The following is a 25056-nucleotide window of genomic DNA, read 5'->3' as shown; positions in this document are numbered from 1 at the left end:
AGAGAGAGGAGGAAGCAGGCTCCCAGCCAAGCAGAGAGCCCAACGTGGGGCTCGATCCCAGGACCCTGACTGAGACCAGGAACAGAGCTGAAGGCAGAGGCTTAACCCACTGAGTCACGAAGATGCCCAAGATTTAGAAAGTTTAAAAAGAACTTTGAAGACATTATACCAAGTGAGAGCCAAACATGAGAGGACAAATACTGTGGTTCCACTTCTATGAGTTACGGAGAATGGGACCATATGAGAGTTCCCTGTATGTTCTACTTATTTTATCTGTAATCCTTAAAGCACTCTAAAAAGTAAAGTCTATTAATTAAAGAAAAAAAAAGATCTATACTATGTTGAGACTAAACTAGGGGTCAAAAGTGGTTACAAGAATGGCAGTTAGAAAACTACCTCACCCATCCACAAGAGCCTATGGTTATCCATCCAGGGGGAAGTGGTGAGGGTGAAGAGGAATGTGTTAGCCAAGAATGGGAGTGGGGGGCTATGGACCACCGGAAGCCCAGCAGACCCTACTGCCTGCTGAAGCTACAGGCTGGGCCTCTGACCTGGACCAGACCCCATCAGACACATTGGGACAGTGCTAGCTCGGCGTGGTCTAGCTTTCAGCTACCCAGACTGCCACACAGGACCAGTCCTCTTCCCCAGTTCTGGCCCAGCCGATCCTCAGAGAGAATGCTTCAGGAGAAGCCCCCAGAAGGAGAGAGCACAGAGCAAAGAGGACACAAAACTGCAGCTAGGGAGAATGTGCATGCCAGGAGGTCAGCCAACAGCAGAGACCATCCCAGCTAAGAGGCAGCCTGGGGGCAGCCCTGAAATGTAGGGCGGTTCCCACATTTTTCTTAACCCGGAAACGAGTCAACAAATGTGACTGAAGGCAAAGAACTGTAGCGTAGCGTGGCTGGCGGTAGAGGACGGCAAACTCCCAGAAGTACGGCTATCCAAAGGGGCAGGAGCACCAGGAATGCACAAAGAAAGACTTAACTTATTTTCGTCTTGCCTTATGGCCACAGACTGTAAACAAGTCACTCCCGTGGAAAAGTTACTCCCAGCATCAAAAGAATACCTATCGGGTGTCTGGGTGGCTCAGTGGGTAAACATCTGCCTTTAGCTCCGGTCTGGATCCCCGCGTCCTGGGATCGAGCCCCCGCATCCAACTCTCTGCTCAGTAGAGAGTCTGCTTCTCCCTCTTCCACTCCCCTGCTTGTGTTCCCTCTCTCACTGTGTCTCTCTCTGTCATAAATAAATAAAATCTTTCTAAAAAAAAAAGTATACCTACAGCTGGGATGAATCAGAAAGACAAGAAAGAGAGTTAAGATGGTCAAGGGTTACGGCTCTTGACTCTGCCTGGCCAAGCTGTATGGCCTTGAGGAAATTACTGAACTTTTCTGAGCTTCAGGTTTTTCTTTAGTAAGATGGTGACAGTAATAATAGTACTCAACTAGTCAGAGTATTGTGAGAATGAAAGAGCTAGTCTGTGTTACTAAGCGTCATGGCTGGCACATTTCAAAGAGGCAGAAACTGAGGCTCAGAGACCCACAGGAACCGGTGGGCAGCAGAGCCTTGCCAGTCAGACTCCAAACCATTAGACCTGCACGGCCCAGAGGCAGAGGTCACTGGCTACATGTGGCCTTTGGGGACTAGAAATATGGAGAATCTTGATTGTGATGTGCTGTCAGTATAAAAGACACTGGATTTCAAAGACAGTACAAAAAAAGAAGTAAAATGTTTCATGAATAACTTTTATATTGATCACATGTTAAAATATGAGTTTGAAGGGGTGCCTGGGTGGCTCAGTGGGTTAAAACTTCTGCCTTCAGCTCAGGTCATGATCTCAGTGTCCTGGGATGGAGCCCTGCCTCAGGGTCTCTGCTCAGTGGGGAGCCTGCTTCCTTCTCTTTCTGCCTGCCTCTCTGCCTACTTGTAATCTCTGTCAAATAAATAAATAAAATCTTTTTTTAAAAATATGAGTTTGGACATATTGGGATAAATCAAATATACTAAAATTTATTTTATCTTCTTTAATTTTCCAAATGGAGCTACTCAAAAATGTTCAGTGACGCGTGTGGCTTGAATTACATTTCTATTGGACTGCACTGAGCTACCAAGGCACCTTCTGGTAAGATAACCCGGGGCAGAGACGCCTGTGAATGTCAGAGTTGTAATGGACTCATTCGAAAAGGACAGGGGACCTAAGTCATCTGGGGGAAAAAAAGCTTGTTAAAGACAGCTATGCCTGAGATCTAAAAATCTTTTAAAATGCTGTGTCTGCAGGATTGGGAGAAGGGCTTTCCTTATGCAGGAAGGCGAGGGGGCTGGCAAGCTCAGGAATAGAGAGCTGGCAGATGCCAGGGCAGTCTTGACCCAGCACATAGGGCACCGAAGAGAAAAGCCATATGGATTCTCTGTGCCTTTTTTCGGCTAACCACAAGGATCAGAGGATGAGGAGGCTATTTTCTGTAGACTCTGTAAAGGAAATAGGAAATAGGACAGGAAATCGAACTGCCATATCAGAGGGGAAAAAAATACAGGACTAAATTTCAGCTAAATAATGAACACATTTTTAGTATAAGTATATTCCAAATGTTGCATGGGACATCCTGATACTAAAAAATTATTCACTGATGGGGCGCCCAGGTGGCTCAGGCAGTTATGTGTCTGACCTTGGCTCAGGGTCCTGGGATGGAGCCCTGCATCAGGCTCCACGCCCAGCAGGGAGTCTGCTTGACATTGCTCATGCACATTCTCTCTCTCTCTCTCTTTCTCAAATAAATAAATACAATCTTTAAAAAAGTATTCATTGTTTATCTGAAGTTTAAATTTAATTGGGACCTGTATTTTTAAAGATTTTATTTATTTATTTGACAGACAGAGATCACAAGTAGGCAGAGAGGTAGGCAGAGAGAGAGGAGGAAGCAGGCTCAGGCTCCATGCTGAGCAGAAAGCCTGATGCGGGGTTCAATCCCAGGACCCTGAGATCATGACCTGAGCCGAAAGCAGAGGCTTTAACCCACTGAGCCACCCAGGCCCCCCTGGGACCTGTATTTTATCTGGCAGTTCTACCAGGAAGGCAGGTAGCAGAGTGATCACCAGGTGTGTTTGGAAAACAAAGTGACATCCTGACTCTTTGCTGCAGGTCAACCAGGAAGGCAGAGACTGGCAAGCAAGGCCCCTCACACAAGGAACCACATCGAACCTCAAACCACAGCAACAGGAGAACCTGACTGAGTCCCTGGACCCCAGCGTGTCCTCAACCTGAGGTTATACTGATTCCTACTCAAATAAATGGTAATTTGTAACAGAAATAAGGATAAAAAGATAAACGTTGAGAATATCTACCCAGCTACTTAAAAAAAATCTTGTTCTTTCATTTTGTGTTCATCTGTCTTTTATAGGAAATGGTAACTCATTTGCATTGCTGTTTCAATAAGGAACTCTATTCTCAAGGGAATAATCAACACATTCACAGGCTTTGCTACCATTCTCCACTACGTGGAAGCTGCTCAGTGCCACAGTTAAGAGAGCACTGGCTCCGGAGACCTACTACCAAGTTCAAATCCTGACTCTGCCACTAGCCGTGTGACCTTGATGGGTTACTTCCCCACTCTGTGCCTCTGTGTCCTCAACTGTAAAATGAGGTAGCAGCGTCTACCTTTCCGGGTTGTTGTGAGAATGAAATGAGTTAATACATGACTCGAGAACAGTGCTAAGCATTTAGTAAACACTCAGAAAATGGGCTTTCTAAAAAAAATGTGTGTACTTGTTATTTTTCATCTCCATCGTCATTCATGTCTCAGAAAGGGTAGACTGGTGATGTAAAGGCCAAGGAACTTGGTGGGCCCTGGGCTGGGTGCCCTCCCTGCCCCCCTTCTCTACCTGGTACCCTTTCACCCTTCCCGCCTGACTCCACTCAAAACCCCTGACCTTGGGGTTCTGTGGTGTGAGCTCAGGGCAACAGATGAGAAGAGAATGTGGGACACAGGTGTGAGGTTTATCCCCACTCATCCCACCTCCTTTACGCTCTAAAGGGTCCTCCTGACCATCCCAGAGTGAAGACACTCCCACCATCTCTCACCTGGGTGACAGTGAGGCCCCCACTGGTCTCATGCGTCCACACTTGCCACTCCCTCATACCCACTGTCCGCAACAGCCAAAGAGGTCATCAAAAAGATAAATAGGACCATATCGCTTTCCTGCTCAAAACCATCTAGTAGTTTCTCATCACATTCAGAATAAAATCCAAACTCCTTACCATGGCCTAGAAGGCCCTATATGATTCAGTTCTTCTCCACCTTTTCTATCTCATCTCCAAACATACTCCCCTCATAAACTTCCCTGGAGTAATACTAGGCTTCTGTCTGTCCTTCAAACGTTCTAGGCTTATCTCTGCCTCAGGGCCTTTGCACAGCCATTCTTTCTGCTCTCCCTCCAGATCCCATAGCCATCTCCTTCCTAATATTCAGATCTCAGTTCAAATGTCCCCTTCCTAAGAGGACTACTATCATATCCAAGGGTTACTGCATTTGTTTCCGTTCTTCAAATTCTAAATTATTTTCTAAAATTCTCTTGTTTATCTGTTTATCTGCTGTTCTCTAACTTGCCAAGCCTTAAGAATGGGAACTTGGACTCACTTGTTGATGCTGTGACCCCAGCACACAGCATAGTAACTGGCAAGTGCTCAGTACAAAACTAAGCTTAGTAAATAACTAACGGCTCAGCCGGGCCACTGACCAAATTTGTCCCTCCTTGTCTCTGGGCCCCAGTCTCGTTTTCTGTAAACGAGATGGGATTCGGCTGGATATTATTTGAGGGTCCTACCACCTCTGTCATGCTGTATTTCAGAGATGCCCAAAAGAAACTCCCATTGAGCTGCATTTCCCTGGAACTAGAAACAGTTCAGCAATACCCACATGCTGAGGACAATTCATGGGAACCTAGGGCTAACAACTGCCTTGTCTTTTGCTTACCAATTAAGTACACTTGTTCCTCTTCCCTGGATGTTGTCTCTTGCAGATCATGAAGAAATCTGCTGTTCACCTCAATGACATCATCGATATTTGAGAACAGGACATCCAGATCTCCCTGGGGCAGCTAGAAGGAACAAAAAACCATAGGAGTCTCTGGGAGTTGAGCAGAGGGACTATTTGCAGACTTTGGACATCAGTCCAGAACATTCATACCTTCAGGGTCCTATTACTCTTGGGGATATTGTCACAGTGGAATGTTCTCAAGGTTTTGAAAAACTTTATAAATTAGGTGTTCTCATCACTCTACAGGAAGTGAGGAAGAGATGGAGGGCTCAGCATGGAATGAAAGCTGAACTGGGGTTTTATCCTAGATCTGCTGGCAGCCATCATGTTTCTTCCCTCAGTTTCCCTATCTGTCAGATTAGGGCAAAAGTTGGATTTCCTTCCAGCTCTGACATACTTAGCACCCACCACCATTACCTTGACATATATTCTGAACTCCAGCTACTATGAGCTGGCAATTCTACTGTAGGACATCTATATATGTGCATGGGTGTATGCAGGAGATTGTGTGTGTGTGTGTGTCCTGGATGCACAATCAAGTAGGAAGAGCTAACTGCAGAAAGATTTCTAGAGTATGCTCTTATTCTTGTTGGAGTAAGTAACAACCTGTAGTTGTTTGCTTAATGCCTACAGAGAAAAATCCTAATTTCTGGAAAGTAAAATATGAGAAAACTTTTACTTTGCACATTTCCCACTTGAGTATTTCATTCATTCAAGTCACACTAATTGGAAGTTTCTGATTTGTGAGTCCAGAACTGGAGGTACATTGCCCTAATGGTGCTTACGCTAAGGGATACTTTATATTTTATAAAGAGAGCCTATATTATTTCTGAAATCAAGAGGAAAAAAAAACATGTAAAAACCCACCATCATGATAACTTCTTCCTGTTGCCATCTCCTAAATGAGACGACTGGAATATAGGGCAGTTTAAGCAATTTGTTCTAAATTTGATAAAGGGTTATTTTATGCATTAGCTCACTTAATTCTCTGGGGTGACTACTCCTCTCTCCATTTAGCAGATGCATACACTGAGGCTCTGATGTGTTAAAGGCCTGGCTGAAGGCTGCACGCCCAGTAAATGGAAGCACCCCAGCTTCCATCCAAATGACTTCCCGACCACCACACCTTCCCCTCCATCAGGCCTGCCCCTGGAAAAGCTGTGGGGTCTCAGAAGCCAGGACCCAGGTCTGCCCCTGTTAAGGGAGGCTATGTGAAGCCCCCGTACCTGCTGCAGGCGGCTCCTGATGTCAGAGGCACAGAGCCGGAGCAGGTGCAGGTAGGAGAGCTCAGTGTCAATGAGCTCCCTGACAGCCAGCCTCTGATGCAGCGACAGTCTGTCCCCAGAGGCCCGGCCTTCTCCGTTAGGACTTCCTGTCCTGGAGGATGGCTCATCAGTCCCATGTTCAGCCATGTCAGCAGGTTCTAGGAAAGGCAAACACATCCCAACTCACTTCCAGGAGCTCTACTGGAACATACTGTGTCTAATCCAAAGACAACTATTCATCAAGTGGCCTAAAAACATCTCTAGCTTGCACATCGCATGATGAACTGTGTATTAGCATTTGTGGGCAGTATCTGAGCAATTTGAAAAGGTAGAACAAGGCTCGTAATTGCTGACATTTTCCAGGATTCAAATAATGTGTTTGCCTAGCTTTTCTTCTATTTTTTTCCCAGCTCTTGACCCAGATTTCTTTATTTGGTTCAGCCCAGTCTCTCCCACCCTCTGTCCCAGGGGTTCCCTCCTCTCTACCCCCACTACCCCACTCGGGCCCCACAGTCCATCCCATGGGCTCTTCCATAGCCTCCAGGGGCACTGTTCCAAGTCTAAAGCCCTCTCCCTCTGGCTGCCGCCCACACCCATGCATCCTGGAGGTGCTTCCAGCTTATACTTCCTGAAACAAAGCTATGATCACGGCATTCTGCACTGTGGGGATTGAACAGCTCCCTGCTGCTCTGTGGTCCGGCTCCAAGCTCATTTTCCCCTTCACAGACCATCCTCCAGCCAAAGAGAGCTACGTGCTTTCCTCCGAGCCTGCACAGTCATTTCCTGCCTCTGTGCTTTTGCACCTGCTGGGCCCCCTCCCATGTCTCTACCCTTGGACATTCATCTTCCCTTCCCTTCCCTGAACCTCCCAGCCAGATGGACCTTCCCTCCCTGACACTCCCACAACCCTTTTATCTCTAGGCTTAAAGGTACAATTGGCAATACTGTGAACAACATGGCCTGAAACCCCTCCCTGCTACAAAACATCCTAGACAGTCTGGATCAGCATAAAACTCCCTCCTCACAGCCCGGCAGGGCTTGTAAGAGAAGAAAGGAAATAGCAGGACCCCCAAACAGAGAGAACTGGAAAGGAGAGCAGGAGCAGCTGAGCAGATGTGGCTGGGGCCCCAAGTAGAAGAGCGGGCAGGGAAAAGGGCATGGCCAAGTTCAGGCAACCAGGGACTTGGGCACAGGTGTTCAGGCAGGAACAAAGATAAATTTGTTTTATCTTTGACAAGCTTCTTCACAGAACTGGGACCCCCAAAGACTCCAGTGAAATGGTGGATTGAAAAAAAAAATGTCTCCCACTCACACAGAAGATGAAGTCCTCTTGGCTTGGGTCCTACATGAGGACAAAAAGTCCCCTCTGGGGGCACCTGGGTGGCTCAGTGGGTTAAGCCTCTGCCTTTGGCTCTGGTCATGATCCCAGGGTCCTGGGATCGAGCCCCGCATCGGGCTCTGTGCTTGGCAGGGAGCCTGCCTCCCTCCACCCCTCTTTCTGCCTGCCTCTCTGCCTACTTGTGTTCTCTCTCTCTCTCTCTCTCTCTGTAAAATAAATGAATAAAACATTTTTAAAAAGTCCCCTCTGAAAATTCATAAAAACAGGCCTGCCCTCACTGGGCTTTAGGTTCAAATTGATACTACACATGTGACCCAAGTAACCCAAAGCTGAGAAACTGACAAAAACAGTTCTGGACTAATGCTATTCTGAGTGCTCATAGAAATAAAATGTCTCCTCCTGTGAACCCTGTCCTGAAGATGAGTCTGCAATCCAGACTCCACAGCAATGAGCAGGAGTAGACCCCAAGAACACCCAGAGAGTCAAACCATTAGGTAAAAACTGTAAAATAAGCAAGGGGAAAAAACTCATAATATAAAAAAAAGACCTGTGCAATTTTGATTTTTTAAAGCACCAAACAGAACTTACAGAAATTAAACATAAAGCCTTCAAAATTAAACACTGAATAGGCAGATTAAATAGACATCTAGAAAAGAGAAATACCAAAAGGGCACAGAGATCTGAAGAAATAAGATTGCTAAAGAGAGAGAAAAGCATGGAAAATATGAAAGAGAGCTTAAGGAATCTGGATATTGAAATAAGAAGGTTCATGCATCAAATCTGAATTCTAGAAGGCAGGAATAAAGAGAGTAAGGAGAGGTAATATTCAAAGAGATAAGAGTAAGAATTGTCCACAATTTATAAAAAAAAAAAAAAAGAATTCTTAGATCCAGGAAGTACAAGTCCCTAACAGGATAAGTATTTTAAAAATCTGTATCTAGAGCCATTGAGGAGAAACTGTAGAACCTTGAAAGCCTAGAGAATTTTCTTTGTTTGTTCCTCTTCTCAGAAAACTATGGGAGAATAAATATCCTCCACCAAAATAAGGAAACAGGAAAGAGGAAGACATAGGTAGAGGACACTGGTGATCAACAGTGAGAAGGGCCAAGGAAAGCCCCAGATGGGGAAGGAACTGACCCCTGGCTACAGGCAGATGGCAAACAGTCTATGGTATTTCAGAAGGAGCTAGAACGTCCTGAGAATAGATTCATTGAATCGATAAAGAATATGGTATATCTTTGGGGATAATCACACAGATCATACATACAAAACTAAGAGATAAACCATCGAACAAACACAAAACAATTGTTAAAAAAGTTGTGCCAGAGCAGTTACCCTTGTGGAAGGGGTAAGAGGACTGATAATAAGAGAAGACATAAGGGGGCTTTCAGGGTGGTGGTCGTTATTTGACCTGGGTGGTGGTTATATGGGGGTTTGTTTTGTGAAAATTCACTCAGCTTCACTTTTCTGTTTGTCATATTTTATAATAAAAAATTAAAAGCAAAAAAAAAAAAAAGTTGTCGGGGCACCTGGGTGGCTCAGTGGGTTAGGCCGCTGCCTTCGGCTCAGGTCATGATCTCAGGGTCCTGGGATCGAGTCCCGCGTCGGGCTCTCTGCTCGGCAGGGAGCCTGCTTCCCTCTCTCTCTCTCTCTGCCTGCCTCTCCATCTACTTGTGATTTCTCTCTGTCAAATAAATAAATAAAATCTTTAAAAAAAAAAAAGTTGTGCTGGGGCACCTGGGTGGCTCAGTTGGTTAAGCGACTGCTTCCAGCTCAAGTCATGATCCTCGAGTCCTGGGATCGAGTCCCACATCGGGCTCCCAGCTCCACAGGGAGTCTTCTTCTCCCTCTGATCTTCTACTCTCCCACACTCTCTCTCTCAAATAAATAAAATCTTTAAAAATAAATAAATAAAATTTTAAAAACTTAAAAAGTTGTGCAGGAAAAATAAAAGTACATTACTGCCTGGTTCAGTTATAAATACAATTTATACACACTATAATGCAAGTGACCTAAACAATATGATGTGTAACTATACTGGGAGTATGTGGTTGTGGAAGGCGTGTGTATGTGAGGTGGAGGGGAGAGTAAAAAAAAAACAACTAAATCTTCCATGGTAGAAAGTCAAAGAACAATACATAAACCAAAAGCTCAATCGACAGTACCTGCATGCTATTTAAAGACATGGAGGGACACCTGCATGGTGCAGTTAGCTGAGCCTCCAACTCTGGTTAAAACAGAATGACCTGTGTTTTCTCCAACTAAACTCTAGCCTATACAGGTATGAACAGGTAACTGACAAAGGAAGAAGTTTAAATGGCTAATACACAAATGAAAAGATGCTCGGTTCACTAGTAACTAGGCAAATGTGATTAAGTAAAACCACAATGGGGGCGCCTGGGTGGTTCAGTGGGGTAAGTGTGGACTCTTGGTTTTGGCTCTGGTCATGACCTTAGGATCATAGGATCAAGCCCTGCGTCAGGCTCCAAGCTCAGCGTGAGGTCTGCTTGAGACTCTCTCCCTCTCTCCCTCTCTCTGCCCCTGTGCTCATGCACTATCTCTCTCCCTCAAATAAATATATCTTTAAAAATAAAAATAGGGGGCACCTGGGTGGCTCAGTGGGTTAAGCCTCTGCCTTCGGCTCAGGTCATGATCTCAGGGTCCTGGAATCGAGCCCCACATTGGGCTCTGCTCATCAGGGAGCCTGCTTCTTCCTCTCTCTCTCTCTCTCTCTCTCTGCCTGCCTCTCTGCCTACTTGTGATCTCTCTCTCTCTGTCAAATAGATAAATAAAATCTTAAAAAAAAAAAATCACAGTGAGATAACATTTCATGACCATCAGACTGGCAAAATATAAAAATGTTGGTGAGACTATAGATGACCGGGAAGTCTCATGTACCGATATGGTAATGTAAATTGTTGAAACCACTCCAAAGAGCAATCTGGCAAGAACTAGAAAAGTTAAAAATGCTTGCACCATCAGGCCAGTTCTACTCTTAGAGATAACCTGTGTTTAAGAAAATTGTCCACTTGGGGGCGCCTGGGCGCCTGAGTCTACTTGGCTCAGTCTGTTGAGCGGAAGGCTCCGCTGGGGTCACGATTCCAGCGTCCTGGGATAAAGTCCCACATCTGGCTCCTTGCTCAGCAGTGAGCCTGCTTCTCTTTTTTCCCTGCCTGCCACTCTGTTTACGTGTGCTCTCTTTCGATCTCTCCGTCAAATAAATAAATAAACTCATAAACAAAAAAAAGAAATTCTCCTCCTATACACAAGGAATGGAGACAAGAATGTTCACTGCAGGGGCGCCTGGGTGGCTCAGTGGGTTGGGCCGCTGCCTTCGGCTCGGGTCATGATCTCAGGGTCCTGGGATCGAGTCCCGCATCGGGCTCTCTGCTCTGCAGGGACCCTGCTTCCTCCTCTCTCTCTCTGCCTGCCTCTCTGCCTACTTGTGATCTGTCAAATAAATAAATAAAATCTTAAAAAAAAAAAAAAAAGAATGTTCACTGCAGCACTGCTGATAATGAAATTAGAAACAACCTAGATGACCATCAACAAAAGAATGGGTTATTAACTGGTAATATATCCATACCATGGAATTCTCAACAACAGTGAAAATGAACAAACTACAAATTCATATATCATAATGGGTAGCCTCATCAACACTGTAAGTAAAAATATATTATTATAATATAAAAATAATATATATAATATATTATATAATATATATATGTATTAAAAATTTTGTGAACATGATCAACAGTAAATTCAGGATGGTAGCAACCTCTGGAAAGGGAAGCAGAGAAATGGAATTGAGGACAGATCAAAAGGGACTTAATGGGATCTGAAGCTGTCTTGTTTTGAGCTACACTTCTAATTTTGAGATAGAGATTCACGTGCAGTTATAATAAATAATAAACTGGTTCCATGTACCCTTTACCCAATTTCCTCAATGGTAACATCTTGCAAAACTCTTAACACAATCTCACAGCCAGGATACTGGCACTGATACAAGCAAGACACAGCTCATTTCTATCACAAGGACCCCTCATGTTCCCTTTTCACTCCCCTCCAGCTCCATCCCATCCTTAACCCCTGGCCATCAGGAATCTGTTCTTCACTTCTGTCATCTGGTCATTTCAAGAATGTATGTGAATGGAATCATTACAGTGTGTCACCTCTGGGCACCGACTTTATTCAATCAGCATAATGTCCTGGAGATTCCTGTAAATTGTTGCATGTATCAGTAGTTCGTTACTTTTTATTGCTGAAGTAAGAGAAGTCCTATTTGCTTAAAAATAATGAAGCACAGAGGACAAAACTGTTAAAATTAAATAAAGCGAGGTGGTAAGAACATGGTATTTGTTTCACTGTTCTTTGTTCTTTTCTGGATGGGTAAAATATTTCCTAATATTTTAAGTGGCACACAGCCCATTCAAACTTGTACTTGGCTATTTAGGGTTATTCAGAACCAGGCCTCAGCCTCCTGCCCAGACCCTACACACTCAGAGACAGAGGAGCACCCATTCGCCTGGTGTCCTTCACTATTCCTCACAATACTGATGATACTTGCATATATAAATGTCCTTTGGGAGGGACTAGTAGCAGCAGAAGTTTCTGTCGTGGGCCATAAGCGCTGACCTGATCAGATGATCTGTAAACTGAATGGGGAGAGCAAAGGGCCTAGAAAGATCCTGGAATGCATCTGTCTGATGCACAGCTCTGTTCCAGCTCTTGAACACTGCCCGTGGCCTGCTGACCTGTCCCTGGCCTGAGTCGCTGACACTCACCCCCCTGTGCACAGTAGGTTCTCTAGAAAGATCCCAACAGGCTTTCAGGAGAGCTACTCAGGTTCCACTACTCAGAACTATTGCTAAACAAACAAAAAGCACATTCTACAGAGAACTGCTAAATATTTAAAATAGCATTAATTTGCACTTAGGTTAACTGCAAGCTAGACCTCCAAGCTGGCCTGGCAAAACCTCCCTGTAAGAGTATTTTGTCATCTCTTAGTTTATGGTCTGTATAATGGAAAGAAACATACTTTTATTTCTTTAAAAATATTATACATTATTTGGTATTGAAAAGGAATGAAGTCCTATGGATATGTGCTTTAACACGGATGAATCTTGAAAACATTATGCTAGGTCAAAGCAGTCAGTCACAAAGGACCACATATTTTATGATTTGACTTATATGAAATATCCAGAATAGGCAAATCTATATAAAAGTAGATCATCGGATTCCTAGGCTAACGGGCTAGGGTATGGAGTGTGGTGGTTACTGGGCACAGGGTTTCTCTTGGGGGTGGCGAAAATGTTCTAAATTTATTGTGGTGATACTTGCACAACTCAGTGAATATACTAAAAACCACTGATTTGTATACTTTCAGTGGGTGAAGTATATGAGATGAGTTATAGCTCAATAAAGCCATTAATCAGAAAAATATTATATAGTATTAACTGCTGGCAGAGGTGTGGGAGAAATTGGATCGCTCAGACATCACTGGTGGGAATGCAAAAATGGTACAGCCATGGCAGAAAACAGCTTGTCAGTTTCTTTTAAAAAGAAACCTACACTTACTAACAATCATAACTTCGGGCATCTATTCCAGAGAAAGAAAACTTATGTCCATACAAAAATGTGTCCACAAATGCTTACAGAAGTTTTATTTGTAATTGCCAGACCGGAAACAATCAAAATGTTGTTTTAATAGGTGTGTTTAACAGGTGAACGCTTTAGGGACACTTGGCTGGTTTAGTCGGTAGAGCATATAGGTACTCTTAATCTCAGTGTCATAAGTCCGAGCCCCATGTTAGGTGTGGAGCATACTTTAAAAATAATTAAGAAGAGGGGGCGCCTGGGTGGCTCAGTGGGTTGAGCCGCTGCCTTCGGCTCGGGTCATGATCTCAGGGTCCTGGGATCGAGTCCCACGTCGGGCTCTCTGCTCAGCAGGGAGCCTACTTCCCTCTCTCTCTCTCTCTGCCTGCCTCTCTGTCTACTTGTGATCTCTCTCTGTCAAATAAATAAATAAAATCTTTAAAAAAAAAAATTAAGAAGAGGTGAATGCTTTAAAAGAAAGAAAGGGGGCGCCTGGGTGGCTCAGTGAGTTAAGCCGCTGCCTTTGGCTCAGGTCATGATCTCAGGGTCCTGGGATCGAGTCCCGCATCGGGCTCTCTGCTCAGCAGGGAGCCTGCTTCTCTCTCTCTCTCTGCCTGTCTCTCTGTCTACTTGTGATTTCTCTCTGTCAAATAAATAAATAAAATCTTTAAAAAAAAATTAAAAAATAAAATAAAAGAAAGAAAGGGTAGATCCATTACAACTGAATACCCAGAAATAACACGGATTGAATTATGCATAAATCGTGATAGCCCGAAGGGGGTTTGAGGGTATTACACGGCCTGAAAAAAAAAAACAATCTTAAAAGGTCATGTATGATTCCATTTATGTCACGTACAACATTATAGAGACAGAGAACAGATTAGTGGTCACGTGGCTAGGGATGAGGGTGAAGGGCAGGTGAGTGTGACCATAAAGAAGCAACACCAGGGAGAGCTTTGTGGTCCTAGAATAGTTTTGTGTCTTTTTTTTTTTTTAAGATTTTATTTATTTATTTGAGAGAGAGAGCAGAGGGCTAAACTGATTTTAGTTCTAAATTGCCTATCAGGGGGACTCCTGGGGGGCTCAGCGGTTAGGTGTCTGCCTTTGGCTCAGGTCATGACCCCAGCGTCTAGGGATCAAGCCCTGCATTGGGCTCCCTGCTCAGCAGGGAGCCTACTTCTGCCTCTGCCTGCTGCTCCCCCTGCTTGTGCTCACTCTCTGACAGATAAATAAATAAAATCTTTAAAAAAAATTGCCTATCATGGGACATGAAAGAGATCCCAGGACTGAGCATGACTGGACTACAAGGAAAGCCATGTTTCCCAAGCTTGTTCTCTGAGATAAGCCTCCTTATCAACCCAGACCAGGAAATAGAACAGGGACACCCAGCCTGCTCTCCCAGGCTTTTGGGCAGTACTTGTCCATACAGAGCTGCAAAGATAGTGGGTAAGTTAAGCTATGTAATCTTTTGTTTTTAACTTTTTATTTTGAAATACTTACAGACAGGTACAAGACTTACAGACTCACTCAACAGGAAGTAGCAAGGATAGTACCAGATTTTCTGTGCACCTTTCACTAGGGTACTCTGATGGTTACCTATTATTTAAATATAGCACAATATCAGAACCAGGAAATTGGCATCAGTCTACTATTCGTGAATGATTGTTTCTATGCCATTTTATCACATGTTAGATTTGTGTAACTACCATCTCAGTTAAGACGTAGGACTACGGGTACCGGATGGCACAGTCCATTAAGTGTCTGGCCCTTGATTTGGGCTCAGGTCATGATCTCAGGGCCGTGGGATCAAACCCCTTGTCAAGCTCCATGCTCAGTAGTTAGTCTGCTTGGGGTTCTCTTCCTTCCCTCTCCCTCTGCCCCCCACCTCATATAAAAGTAAACAAATCTTAAAAAAAAAAAAAAAAAGAAAGAGAAGAAAAACAAAGGGAGGAAATGCCTATAGAAAGAAGAGTGGCCACAGTGGAGTCCTGCCTGACATTCCTGGTTTATATAGACATACTGAATAGTCCAGGAGAGAGGTCCTGTACGAAGAGCTCCCAAAACTCTAACAACCCATAAGGATCAGAGATTGACAAAGTCATGAGAATAACTTCCAAAGTTCTGCCCCTACTATGATTGCCGTGTATATTTTAAGATTGATGTTCAGAAAAAGTAAGATACAGGCACAATATTTGATGGCTTTGCTCTCGTCTTCTTAGTTCTTAAGAGGGACTTTAAGAGGCACTGTAAAGGCTTGGAGTCCACACTCTAGAGCCAGAAAACCCAATCTTAAATTCTGATTCAGCAATCAGTCAGCTGGCTTTCCTGGGATAATTATTAACCTCCTTTACAGGGTGATTATAAAATTTCATAAGATAATCCATGTAGGGGTGCCTGGGTGGCTCAGTGGGTTAAAGCTTCTGCCTTTGACTCACGTCAGGATCCCAGAGTCCTGGGATCAAGCCCTGCATCGGGCTCTCTGCTCAGCAGGGAGCCTGCTTCCTCCTCTCTCTCTGCCTGCTTCTCTGCCTACTTGTGATCTTTGTCTGTCAAATAAATAAATAAATCCTTAAAAAAAAAAAAAAGATAATCCATGTAGAGTATCTAACAGAGTACAAGGTAAGCTCGCAAAAATTTTAACAGTTGCCTCGTCACTATTGTTGTTTCACCGTAAAGGATAGCACTACCATGGATCCAATGGGTCAAGACATTATCTAAGGACACTTCGCTGATCATATTCAAGCCGAAGGTGAGAACAGCTGATCATGATAATAATAATAAGTAATAGGAATGACACACTAGAGCCTGACTCAGAATGCAGCAAACACCAAGAAATGGAGCTAAGGATTGAGGGACCATGAAACTGAGCCCTGATGCCATTACCCAGTCCAGCCATGATGGAGACTGACTGCCTTTAGGTGTTTTGTTTGTTTGTTTTAATTAGATCTGGGGGAGAGGGAGAGACTCTTGAGCTAATTCTAACATGGGGCTCAATCTCACGACCCTGAGACCGTGACCTGAGCCAAAATCAAGAGTTGGATGCTTAACCAACTGAGCCACCCAGGCATCCCTGCCTTTGGATTTTCTTAGGAGCTAATATATTTTCTTCCCCCATCCTCTTTAGCCTTAGCCATTTGAGGATTCTGCCACTTGAGTAAAAGAGATGGTCCCTCAGCCTTTATAAAGGGAAACAGAGATCACTGGGATCCAGGATAGATCAAAACAAAACAGAATAACAGTTAATTGCAGACTATCCTCATTCTCTTACTGAAAGGCAACTAGGCCAGTGGATCAAAGGAATGCTGTATACTAGTGTAACCAGCCCAGCAAGGTGCTGATGTCTTTCTAAGCAGTCTCTCTAAGGAGCAAGATGTGGGTGATAGAGGCTGAGAGCTGGGGGGATGGGGGTGGAGGGGACCATAGTAGAGTAATATGAACTAAAAACTGATAAAACTAGGGACGCGTGGGTGGCTCCATCAGATCAAATTGCCAATGACACGGTAACAAGTGGAGGCTGACTAATATAATCATACACAATTCTTGAGAGCCACCACAATGTTTAAGATCGGGCGTGGGGGAGAGAGAGCAACTCCCCTTGGGTTTTATATAAGGGGAATTGTAGTGTCTGTACTCTTTTTGGTCTGGCTTCTTTTTCTTTTCAGCAAGATTATTTCGAGATCTATCTGTGTGTCAGTAGTTAATTACTTTTTTTTTTTTAAGATTTTATTTATTGATTTGACAGACAGAGATCACAAGTAGGCAGAGAAGCAGGCAGAGAGAGAGAGGAGGAAGCAGGCTTCCCTGCAGGCTCCCCAAGCCTTTGGCTTGGGTCATGATCCCAGTGTCCTGGGATGGAGCCCTGCATTGGGCTCCCTGCTCTGCTGGGAGTCTGCTTCTCCTTCCTCCTGCTCTTGAAACCCCCCTTAAAAAAAAAAAAAAAAAAACTGAAAAAACTACATAATTCAAAGAACACTGGTTAATTTCAACCTCTGTGATCTGCCCAGTTTAAGGATATCCAGCAGTTCCTTTAATGCTTTCCATCTCTAATACCACCTGAGTCTAAATCTCTACCACCTTTCTCCTGGACAAGTATAATGGCATCCTGATTAAATTCATAGCACCAGAGGGGAGTGAGGCACAGGTCATGGTCCCAGCATCCTGGGATCAAGCCATACCTCGGTCTCCCTGCTCAGCGAAGCCTGCTTCTCCCTCTCCTACTCCCCCTGCTTGCGTTCCCTCTCTTGCTAAGTCTCTCCTTGTCAAATAAATAAAAATCTTTAAAAAAAAAAAAAAAAAAACCTGACTGCTTTACTTCTTGCTTGAAACCCACTTCCAAAGAAGCACTCCTTTCCCCCAAGAACTATTTTTCTTATCCTATTTGTTTTACTGGTTCATTCAATAAAGGGTAAACTCCACAAGGAAAGGGATCATGTCTATTTAAAAAAAAAAAAAAAAAAAGATTTTACTTATTTGTCAGAGAGAGAGCACCGCCAAAAGCAGAAGGAGCAGCAGGCAGAGGCAGAGGCAGAAGCAGGCTCCCCACTGAGCAGGGAGCCCAACGTGGGTCTCAATCCCAGGACCCTGGGATCACAACCTGAGCCAAAGAAGGCAGAGGCTTAACCGACGGAGCTGCCCAGGCACCCTAGTCCCTAGGTGACTCTGATGCAAGTAGTCTGTAGATCACTTCTTGGGAAAATTCTGCTTTTAATCTCAATCTACTACAGAAATGTTGAAAGAATGAAGGCAGCAAGTCTGGAGGTAGAAACATGAAAGAGGTCCACAGGCTGCGTTCAAATAAGGAAGAGCCTTGGCCTAAGAGAGTATGTTTGCTCTATGCCATCCTATGAGCACCAAATGTTTAGAATCTAAAGGTCAAATTAGGGAAAACTTTCTAGGAGTACCTGGCTGGCTCAGTTGGTAGAGCACGCAACTCTTAATCTTGGGGTCCTGAGTTCAAGCCCCACGATGGATGTAGAGCTTACTTTAAAAAAACAAAACAGGGACACCTGGGTGGCTCAGTCGGTTAAGTGACTGACTCTTGATCTTAGCTCCGGTCTGATCTCAGGGTCGTGAGTTCAAGCCTGTGTTGGGCTCCCCATAGGTGTGGAGCCTTTAAAAAAACAAACAAAAAACCAACTTTCCAACAGAGCTACTGTAAAACAAAATCAGGCCACAGAGCCAGGAAGGGAAGGAACTTGCCAAAGTCACTGAACTTGCAGAAAAAGGATTTCTCTGGGTTGAGAAATGACTGGCTCAAGGGGAGGCAGACAGGGGGCAAGAGACTTCACACACAATCTCTGTTTCTGAGGAAGAACTCTCCTTTATAAACACCTGGAGAGGCATGTAACCCAGCAGACAGGTAATTTGTGTCTCAGCCCAAATTAAATAGCAGCTATTTGCCCTAAGCCATATTTCCCTGACTCTATTTGCAAGGCCTAAAATAGCAGAGAAAGAAAACAACACAGTATTTTTTTTTTTTTAAGAGCAATTCTTTTTATAGGCAAGCAGGCCTGCCCAGGCCCTGTCCTCACAATTTTGGATCTGCAGATTTTAAAACTCTTAAGCCTGGGGCGCCTGGATGGCTCAATCAATTAAGCATCTGCCTTGGGTTTGGGTGGTGGTCCTAGGGTCCTGGTATCCAGCTGGGTGAGGGATCTGCTTCTCCTTCTCCCTCTGCCCCTCTCCCCTTGTGGGTGCATGCATGCTCTCTCTCTCCATAAATCATATAAATCAATAGTAATAATAATAAAAACTCCTTAGCCTGTCAGTAAACAAGCTATAGGCTTTGGACAATCGAGCTCAACAAACACTATTTTGCTTCAGTTAGAGCACTCAAACACACACCCCCATCGGTTAAATAAAAAGCCATTTATTTGATCTAGAACACAGTCAACCAAGGCTCTGTTTACCACAACAAGCTGCTGATCCAAGAGGGATGAGAGCCAACTGCCAGCAACTCCTGTACCCCGGCCAGAACTCGGCCAAGCCCACATCACCTGGCAAGACTGGGTGTTGCTCAGGTCCCCTCATCACCTTCCTCTCATTTAGAAACAAGCTATGCAGGTGCCAGTTCCATTCAAAAGAGGCAAGCAAGGCCCAGTAAACAGTCCTTGTTAGAATGTCTGGTGGCTTCTCCTCTCAGCCACCTTAGGCCAAATATTGACATGGTGCACTGCTGTACTTTTGTTTAGATGATCATCGCCAAGATTGTGCTGTCGCTTTGAGTCATTATAGGGTTCTCTTTATAGTTTCAGGTTTACAATGTTTTTTTTCTTTTGTTTGTTTGTTTTTAAAGATTTTTTATTTATTTATTTGACAGAGAGAGATCACAAGTAGGCAGAGAGGCAGGCAGAGAGAGGAGAGGAGGAAGCAGGCTCCCTGCTGAACAGAGAGCCCGATGCGGGACTCGATCCCAGGACCCTGAGATCATGACCTGAGCCAAAGGCAGTGGCTTAACCCACTGAGCCACCCAGGCGCCCCTCAGGTTTACAATGTTTTTAATTTTGTGTTTTATTTCAGAGACAGCCCAATGTCTTCCATGTCATCATCTCTCCTAACTGGCACAACTGCGAGCCACTGGGCTTGGTGCACCTGCACGCTCACTGAGCACTCCCTATGTGCCAGACACTGGGATCAGCATTCATTCTTAAGGCGGACAATAACTTGAAGGAGGAGGCAGACAATTTCATCTTTATTTTACAGATGACGCTGGGCTTGGGACTGAAACTAATACTGCACTAGATAAGTGAACTAACTTGAATTTTTAAAAAATCTGTAAAGAAAAAAAAAAAGAACAAGAGAGCAAAACACTAGGCCTTGGAGAGGTTAAACAGTGTGTCCAAGATCACCCAGCTAGCGAGGTCAGAACACTGGATTGACAGCCGGTACTCGCTTTTTCCCTGGCTGCCTCCCTTTAAAAAGAGCAAAAAATTGCTCTTGAGAGCACAGGCTGAGTGCCAGCCTTCCGGTCACTCCTTACAGCAGAATGCTTCGTGTCAAATCTGAAACGGTGTGCAGGGTCATGTGTGAACCCCTCTGTAGGAAGGGATCCAGGTGTCTAAGGGGTCCAGAATCCCAAGAAGGTGAAGCCCGCGGGCAGGCTGCTGTTTCTCCATTCCCCTGCAAGTTCTGCTCACTCACTGTGCCCAGAGCACTGAACCCCCGGGAGAGCCCGACACTCAGGCTTCTGGTCTCAGCTCTGGCACTTTTCTGCGGGTCCTTGGCCAAAGCAGCGCAACATAGGGACTTCGAATTTCCTTTCTCTTCCCCCAACCCCCGCCCGTAGTAATAATTATACTTTCCTTGGCAAGGATCCTTTAACACTGTTTGTATTTTTCTGTTGTTTCAACCTATCGATTCTTATTAAAAGTCACCCCAAATCCTACACTGAAGCGGGCAGAGATAAACAAACCGACGCAAGAAATAATAGTTTTTTTCCAGACCACCTTACCTCTCTAGGCCTTATCTGCCCACCTGTAAAAGGTCACGTGGATCAGGTTGCTTGCATTTCCGTGTGGCCCCAGGACACAAGGCTCCACCGCGCCACCTGGACCCGGGCGTCGCGGCTCTTCCAGCTCGGCAGGCAGCAGCGGCGGCTTTCCCGCGCCGCTCGGCGCCCGGCCCGTCCACCCCGCCCCTCTCCCGGGGCGCACCCCCCGCGCGGAGCTCGGGCGCACCGGAACCGCCGCAGAGGCAGGAGAGACGCCCCTCTCTCCGACACGCGCCCCACCTGGGCCTGGGCGCCGCGGGTCCCACGGAGGGCGCGGCTCTGCCCACGCTGCGTGCGTGCGCGCGGCGGAGGGCCGGCCCGTTCGCGCGCCTTTGTCAATTGTCTGCGGCCAGGTTGTTTTCCACTTGCCGCGCCCGGGTCCCGGCCCGGCCCCGGGTGGCCCTGGCCCGCCGCCAGCGCCGAGAGTTGCCGCGGCTCTGAGCGCTGCGCCGCGGGGGAGGGCGGGTGCCTTCCCGTGCCTTCCCGCTCAGCCGCCTGCTCCCCCGATCTCGGCGCCCCCAAAACACCGGCCAGTGCTTAGGCCACCTGGTGGGAATGTTGACCCCTGGATCACTGACAATCTGTGTATCCGTGGCTCTGCCCAAAGCACTAGATGTTAGGGCTGGACTTCGATTTCATTCCCAGGGTCCGCTGCCCAGGACCTCTGGGTTCTTACCCAGCTCTCCCACGAGCTCAATCTCAGACAAATCTGCCAGTCTCCTTGCACCCCAGTCTCCTTTCCTGTGATAGAAAGCTGTACGTCCACTCTCTCCCTGCTGTGAAATAGGACACTGTTCTAGGCCCTAAGTAGGTCCCCGCCCCCTTGGGGGGCGGGGCGGTGATGGGTGAGGTTGGTCGGACACTTAGAACATTGACATTGAAGAGTGAAAATCGCTATGAAAAAGTGTCGTATCGGGGAAGGCAAACCTTATTTGTGGGATCGGCAATCAACTAGATTAACTTTCCCAAATCTTCTCGGTTCTAATTCTTATTCTCATTATTAGGGCTTATTACTTATTATTATTAGTGGTAGCAATAGTAATTTGGCTTCCTAAATGCCAGGCACTATAGTAAACATTTTACTTGTGTTTCCTCATTTACCTCATTCACAACTTCTCTATAAAACAGGCATGCTTCTTAGCATTACTGTTACTACTATCTTCATTTTAGAGAAACTGAGGCCAGAAAAATGAAAGCAATTTGCCTACTGTTACACAGCTACTAAGGGACAGAACCAGTATTCAAATTCAAACTGTTGGAGGCCTCCTGTTGCTTAACCACTAATCTACACCCACAAAAACCTGAAGACCAGGGGTGCCTGGGTGGTTCAGTGTGTTAAGCCTCTGCCTTTGGGTCAAGTCATGATCCCAGGGTCCTGGGATCAAGCCTCCCCTCCAGCTCCCTGCTCAGAGTGGGGGAGTCTGCTTCTCCCTCTGACTCTCCCTACCACCTGTGATCTCTCATGTGGGTGCTCTTTCTCTCTAATTATTAAGTAAATAAAATATTTTTTTTAAAAAAAACCCCAAAACAAGAAACATGAAGACCAAAATGGGGCTATGCCTTGAATGTGATGGATGAGACTAGAAGGGGAGAGGGGTGGTTTAGTCTGTAGACAGGAAAAGCAAATGAAGTTGAGAGCTTTCTGATCCATGGATCAGACTTCAGGTGTGTGACCTGAGAAGTCACTAGCATGGGGATATCCATAAGCACACATTGGAACATGTAAGGAAGAACTTCTCTAACAGAACATTTCAAAAGTGGCATCAGTAAGTGAGTGAGAGAGTGAGCATCTTATCACTGAAGGTCAACATTCAAAATATAACACTGCAGGATGCCTGGCTGGCTCAGATGGAAGAACATGTGACTCTTGATCCCAGAGTTGTGAGTTTGAGCCCCACTCTGGGTGTTGAGATGACCCCCCCAAAAAAGATAAATAAACTTTAAAACAACAACAACAAAACCCAAAATATAACATTGCATGGCAACTATACATCAATAATAATTAAAAAAAACTTTTAAGTCAGCATTCAAGGGATGCATGCTCAGTCAGTGAAGCAACTGCCTTCAGCTCGGGTCATATCTCAGGGTTCTGGGAGGGAGTCCCGTCAGGCTCCTTGCTCAGTGGGGATCCTTCTTACCCCTGTGCCTGCTGCTCCCACTGCTTGTACTCCCTCTGTCTCCCTCTGACAATAAATAAATGATCTTTAAAAAAAAATTTTTTTTAAAGTCAGCATTCAAGCAGAGAGGCTTATCAGAAATGCTTCAAAGAGGGGCGCCTGGGTAGCTCAGTGGTTTAAGCATCTGCCTTCAGCTCAGATCATTATCTCAGGGTCCCGCATTTGGCTCCCTGCTCAGCGGAGAGTCTGCTTCTCCTCCTGCCAAGCTCTACTCATGCTCACACTCACGCTCTCTCTCTCTATCAAATTTAAAAAAAAAAAATAGGGGCTCCTGGGTGGCTACTCAGTGGGTTAAGCCTCTGCCTTCCGCTCAGGTCATCATCCCAGGGTTCTGAGCTTTCTGCTCAGCAGGGAGCCTGCTTCCTCCTTTCTCTCTGCCTCTCTGCCTACTTGTGATCTGTCTGTCAAATAAATAAATTAAAAAAAAAAATGTTTCAAAGAAAAGTCCCATAAAAGAGTGGTTTAAAGATCTCTAGGTTTCGGAGCTCCTGGGTGGCTCAGTGGGTTAAAGCCTCTGCCTTCTGCCCGGGTCATGATCTCAGGGTCCTGGGATCGAGCCCCATATTGGGCTCTCTCCTTGGCAGGGAGCCTGCTTCCCCCTCTCTCTCTCTCTGCCTGCCTCTCTGCCTACTTGTGATCTCTGTCTGTAAATAAAAAAATAAAATCTTAAAAAAAAAAAAAGATCTCTAGGTTTCTTTCCCATTCTTTAGGAATTCTAAAGAGAAATGGAATCCTAGAGTGGCTAAGTGACCTATCCAAAGCCCCCTAGGGGATGAAGACCCGATCCCAAGGCCAGCCTGACTTCTAAATCGACTTCCTTTTTGTGGGAAGGGTCTTGAGTGCTCAGCGTCAGCGCCTCAGTTCTGCTCCTGTACAGTGTTTGTGGGGGGTGGGGGTGATCAGCATTTTCTCCCGAGTATGGAGTCATCTGCTTTGCTCGTTTCACTTTACATGACTGATGTGTGCCCTTCTTCCTAGCTTGTGTTGAGTATTCTGTAATTTCAGACCCACATGCCAACAACAATCCCTGGGCAATTGTTGTATTACTGGGGTCCCAGAGGTAGCAGGGTTCCATAGTCCCAAGAAGTATTTATTTGTTAATTTAAGGAAAAGGAGACAAGCTGGCTAGTATTTTCATTTGAAACAGATGTTTCTTAGATTCTGTTTGAGGGCTCTGGGTTATCTTGAATTAAATTCCTAAAGTACTCACTCTAGTGCCTCACCTTTTATCCTAGTCATAAATACTTTGTTGGGCAGCAATTTAATGGCCAACTTCAGAAAAGCCATTCTTTTCTCAATGTTCTGGAGAGCTACTTGTTTGTTTTCAACTGGAAACCATTGTGTAACAAAGCAAACCAATTATTGGGGGGGGTTGATTTCTAGAACATGTACAAAGAAATGGACATCCCCTTGCTCCCAGTGACACTAACTCAAAGATAGAGTTCCTCTTCACTTTTACCCTTCACAGAGTGATCAATTTTTAAATATCTTTTTTGAAAAGAAAATACATTTACCTGGTTCGAAATTCTAAAATATAGTATGAGGACTACAGCTTATTGACCTTTGGGTTCCTCTCAGTGTCTGGCATCCTGCCTTGTATACAGTAGGGACTGTATATGTTTTTGTGGACTGGGTAGGTGAGTGAGTGTGAATTGAGAAGTTGTGGGAGACACAGGAAGAAGGGGCTTAGGATGAGGCAGCAGACATTGTGCCTGAGATTTATGGACTTCAGGGGAGCCCAGATGAAACTCCCAGGCCAGTTGCAAATTTGACCACGACTTTATTGATCTGGTCTAAAAGCAGTGATATCAGGGGCACCTGGCTGGCTCTGTTGGAAAAGCTTATAACTCTTGATCTTTGGGGTCATGAGTTTGAGCCCTATGTTGGGTATAGAGATGAGTTAAAGAAATAAAAACTGAAAAAAAAAATTAAAAAAAAAAAAAGTAGCATCAGACTCTTGAGTTAAGCGTTACCTAAAGACTTTGTGCCCTTCACTCCCCCTAAAAAGATTATGCACCAGCCTGAGTCTTGGGGTTGCAAACAATAAAAACTAATTTTGATTGACTGAAACAAAGAAAGGAATTCATTGAAACAGTCTTGACCTCAAAGAATCCATGGACAGCCTAGACAACCAGGCTAGAAATACAGGCAGACATGA

At 45.1% G+C, this 25056-nt stretch overlaps 1 protein-coding gene across 5 annotated transcripts in view; it reads right to left on the bottom strand.

The window, feature by feature from the left end:
- The window catches only part of ARHGEF37 (Rho guanine nucleotide exchange factor 37), a 51244-nt gene extending 29744 nt beyond the window's left edge, over window positions 1-21500 (bottom strand). Inside the window, exons 1-3 of one of the 5 annotated variants that reach the window (XM_013051116.2) lie at window positions 21398-21500; window positions 6260-6456; window positions 4971-5094 (exon numbers count right to left, since the gene is read on the bottom strand). In XM_013051116.2, the coding sequence (XP_012906570.1) occupies window positions 4971-5094; window positions 6260-6445 (310 nt within the window). In that variant the 5' untranslated portion in view covers window positions 6446-6456; window positions 21398-21500. The other 4 variants (XM_013051107.2, XM_004737856.3, XM_013051109.2 and 1 more) reach the window with 4 other exon arrangements.
- Window positions 21501-25056: the final 3556 nt, after the last annotated feature.

This window comes from Mustela putorius, unplaced genomic scaffold (assembly GCF_011764305.1).
Source record: "Mustela putorius furo isolate JIRA1106 unplaced genomic scaffold, ASM1176430v1.1 tig00000407_pilon_pilon_pilon, whole genome shotgun sequence".
NCBI classification, from domain to species: Eukaryota; Metazoa; Chordata; class Mammalia; order Carnivora; family Mustelidae; genus Mustela; species Mustela putorius.
Note: the sequence above shows the minus strand (reverse complement) of the source record. Positions and strands in the feature narration are given on the sequence as shown.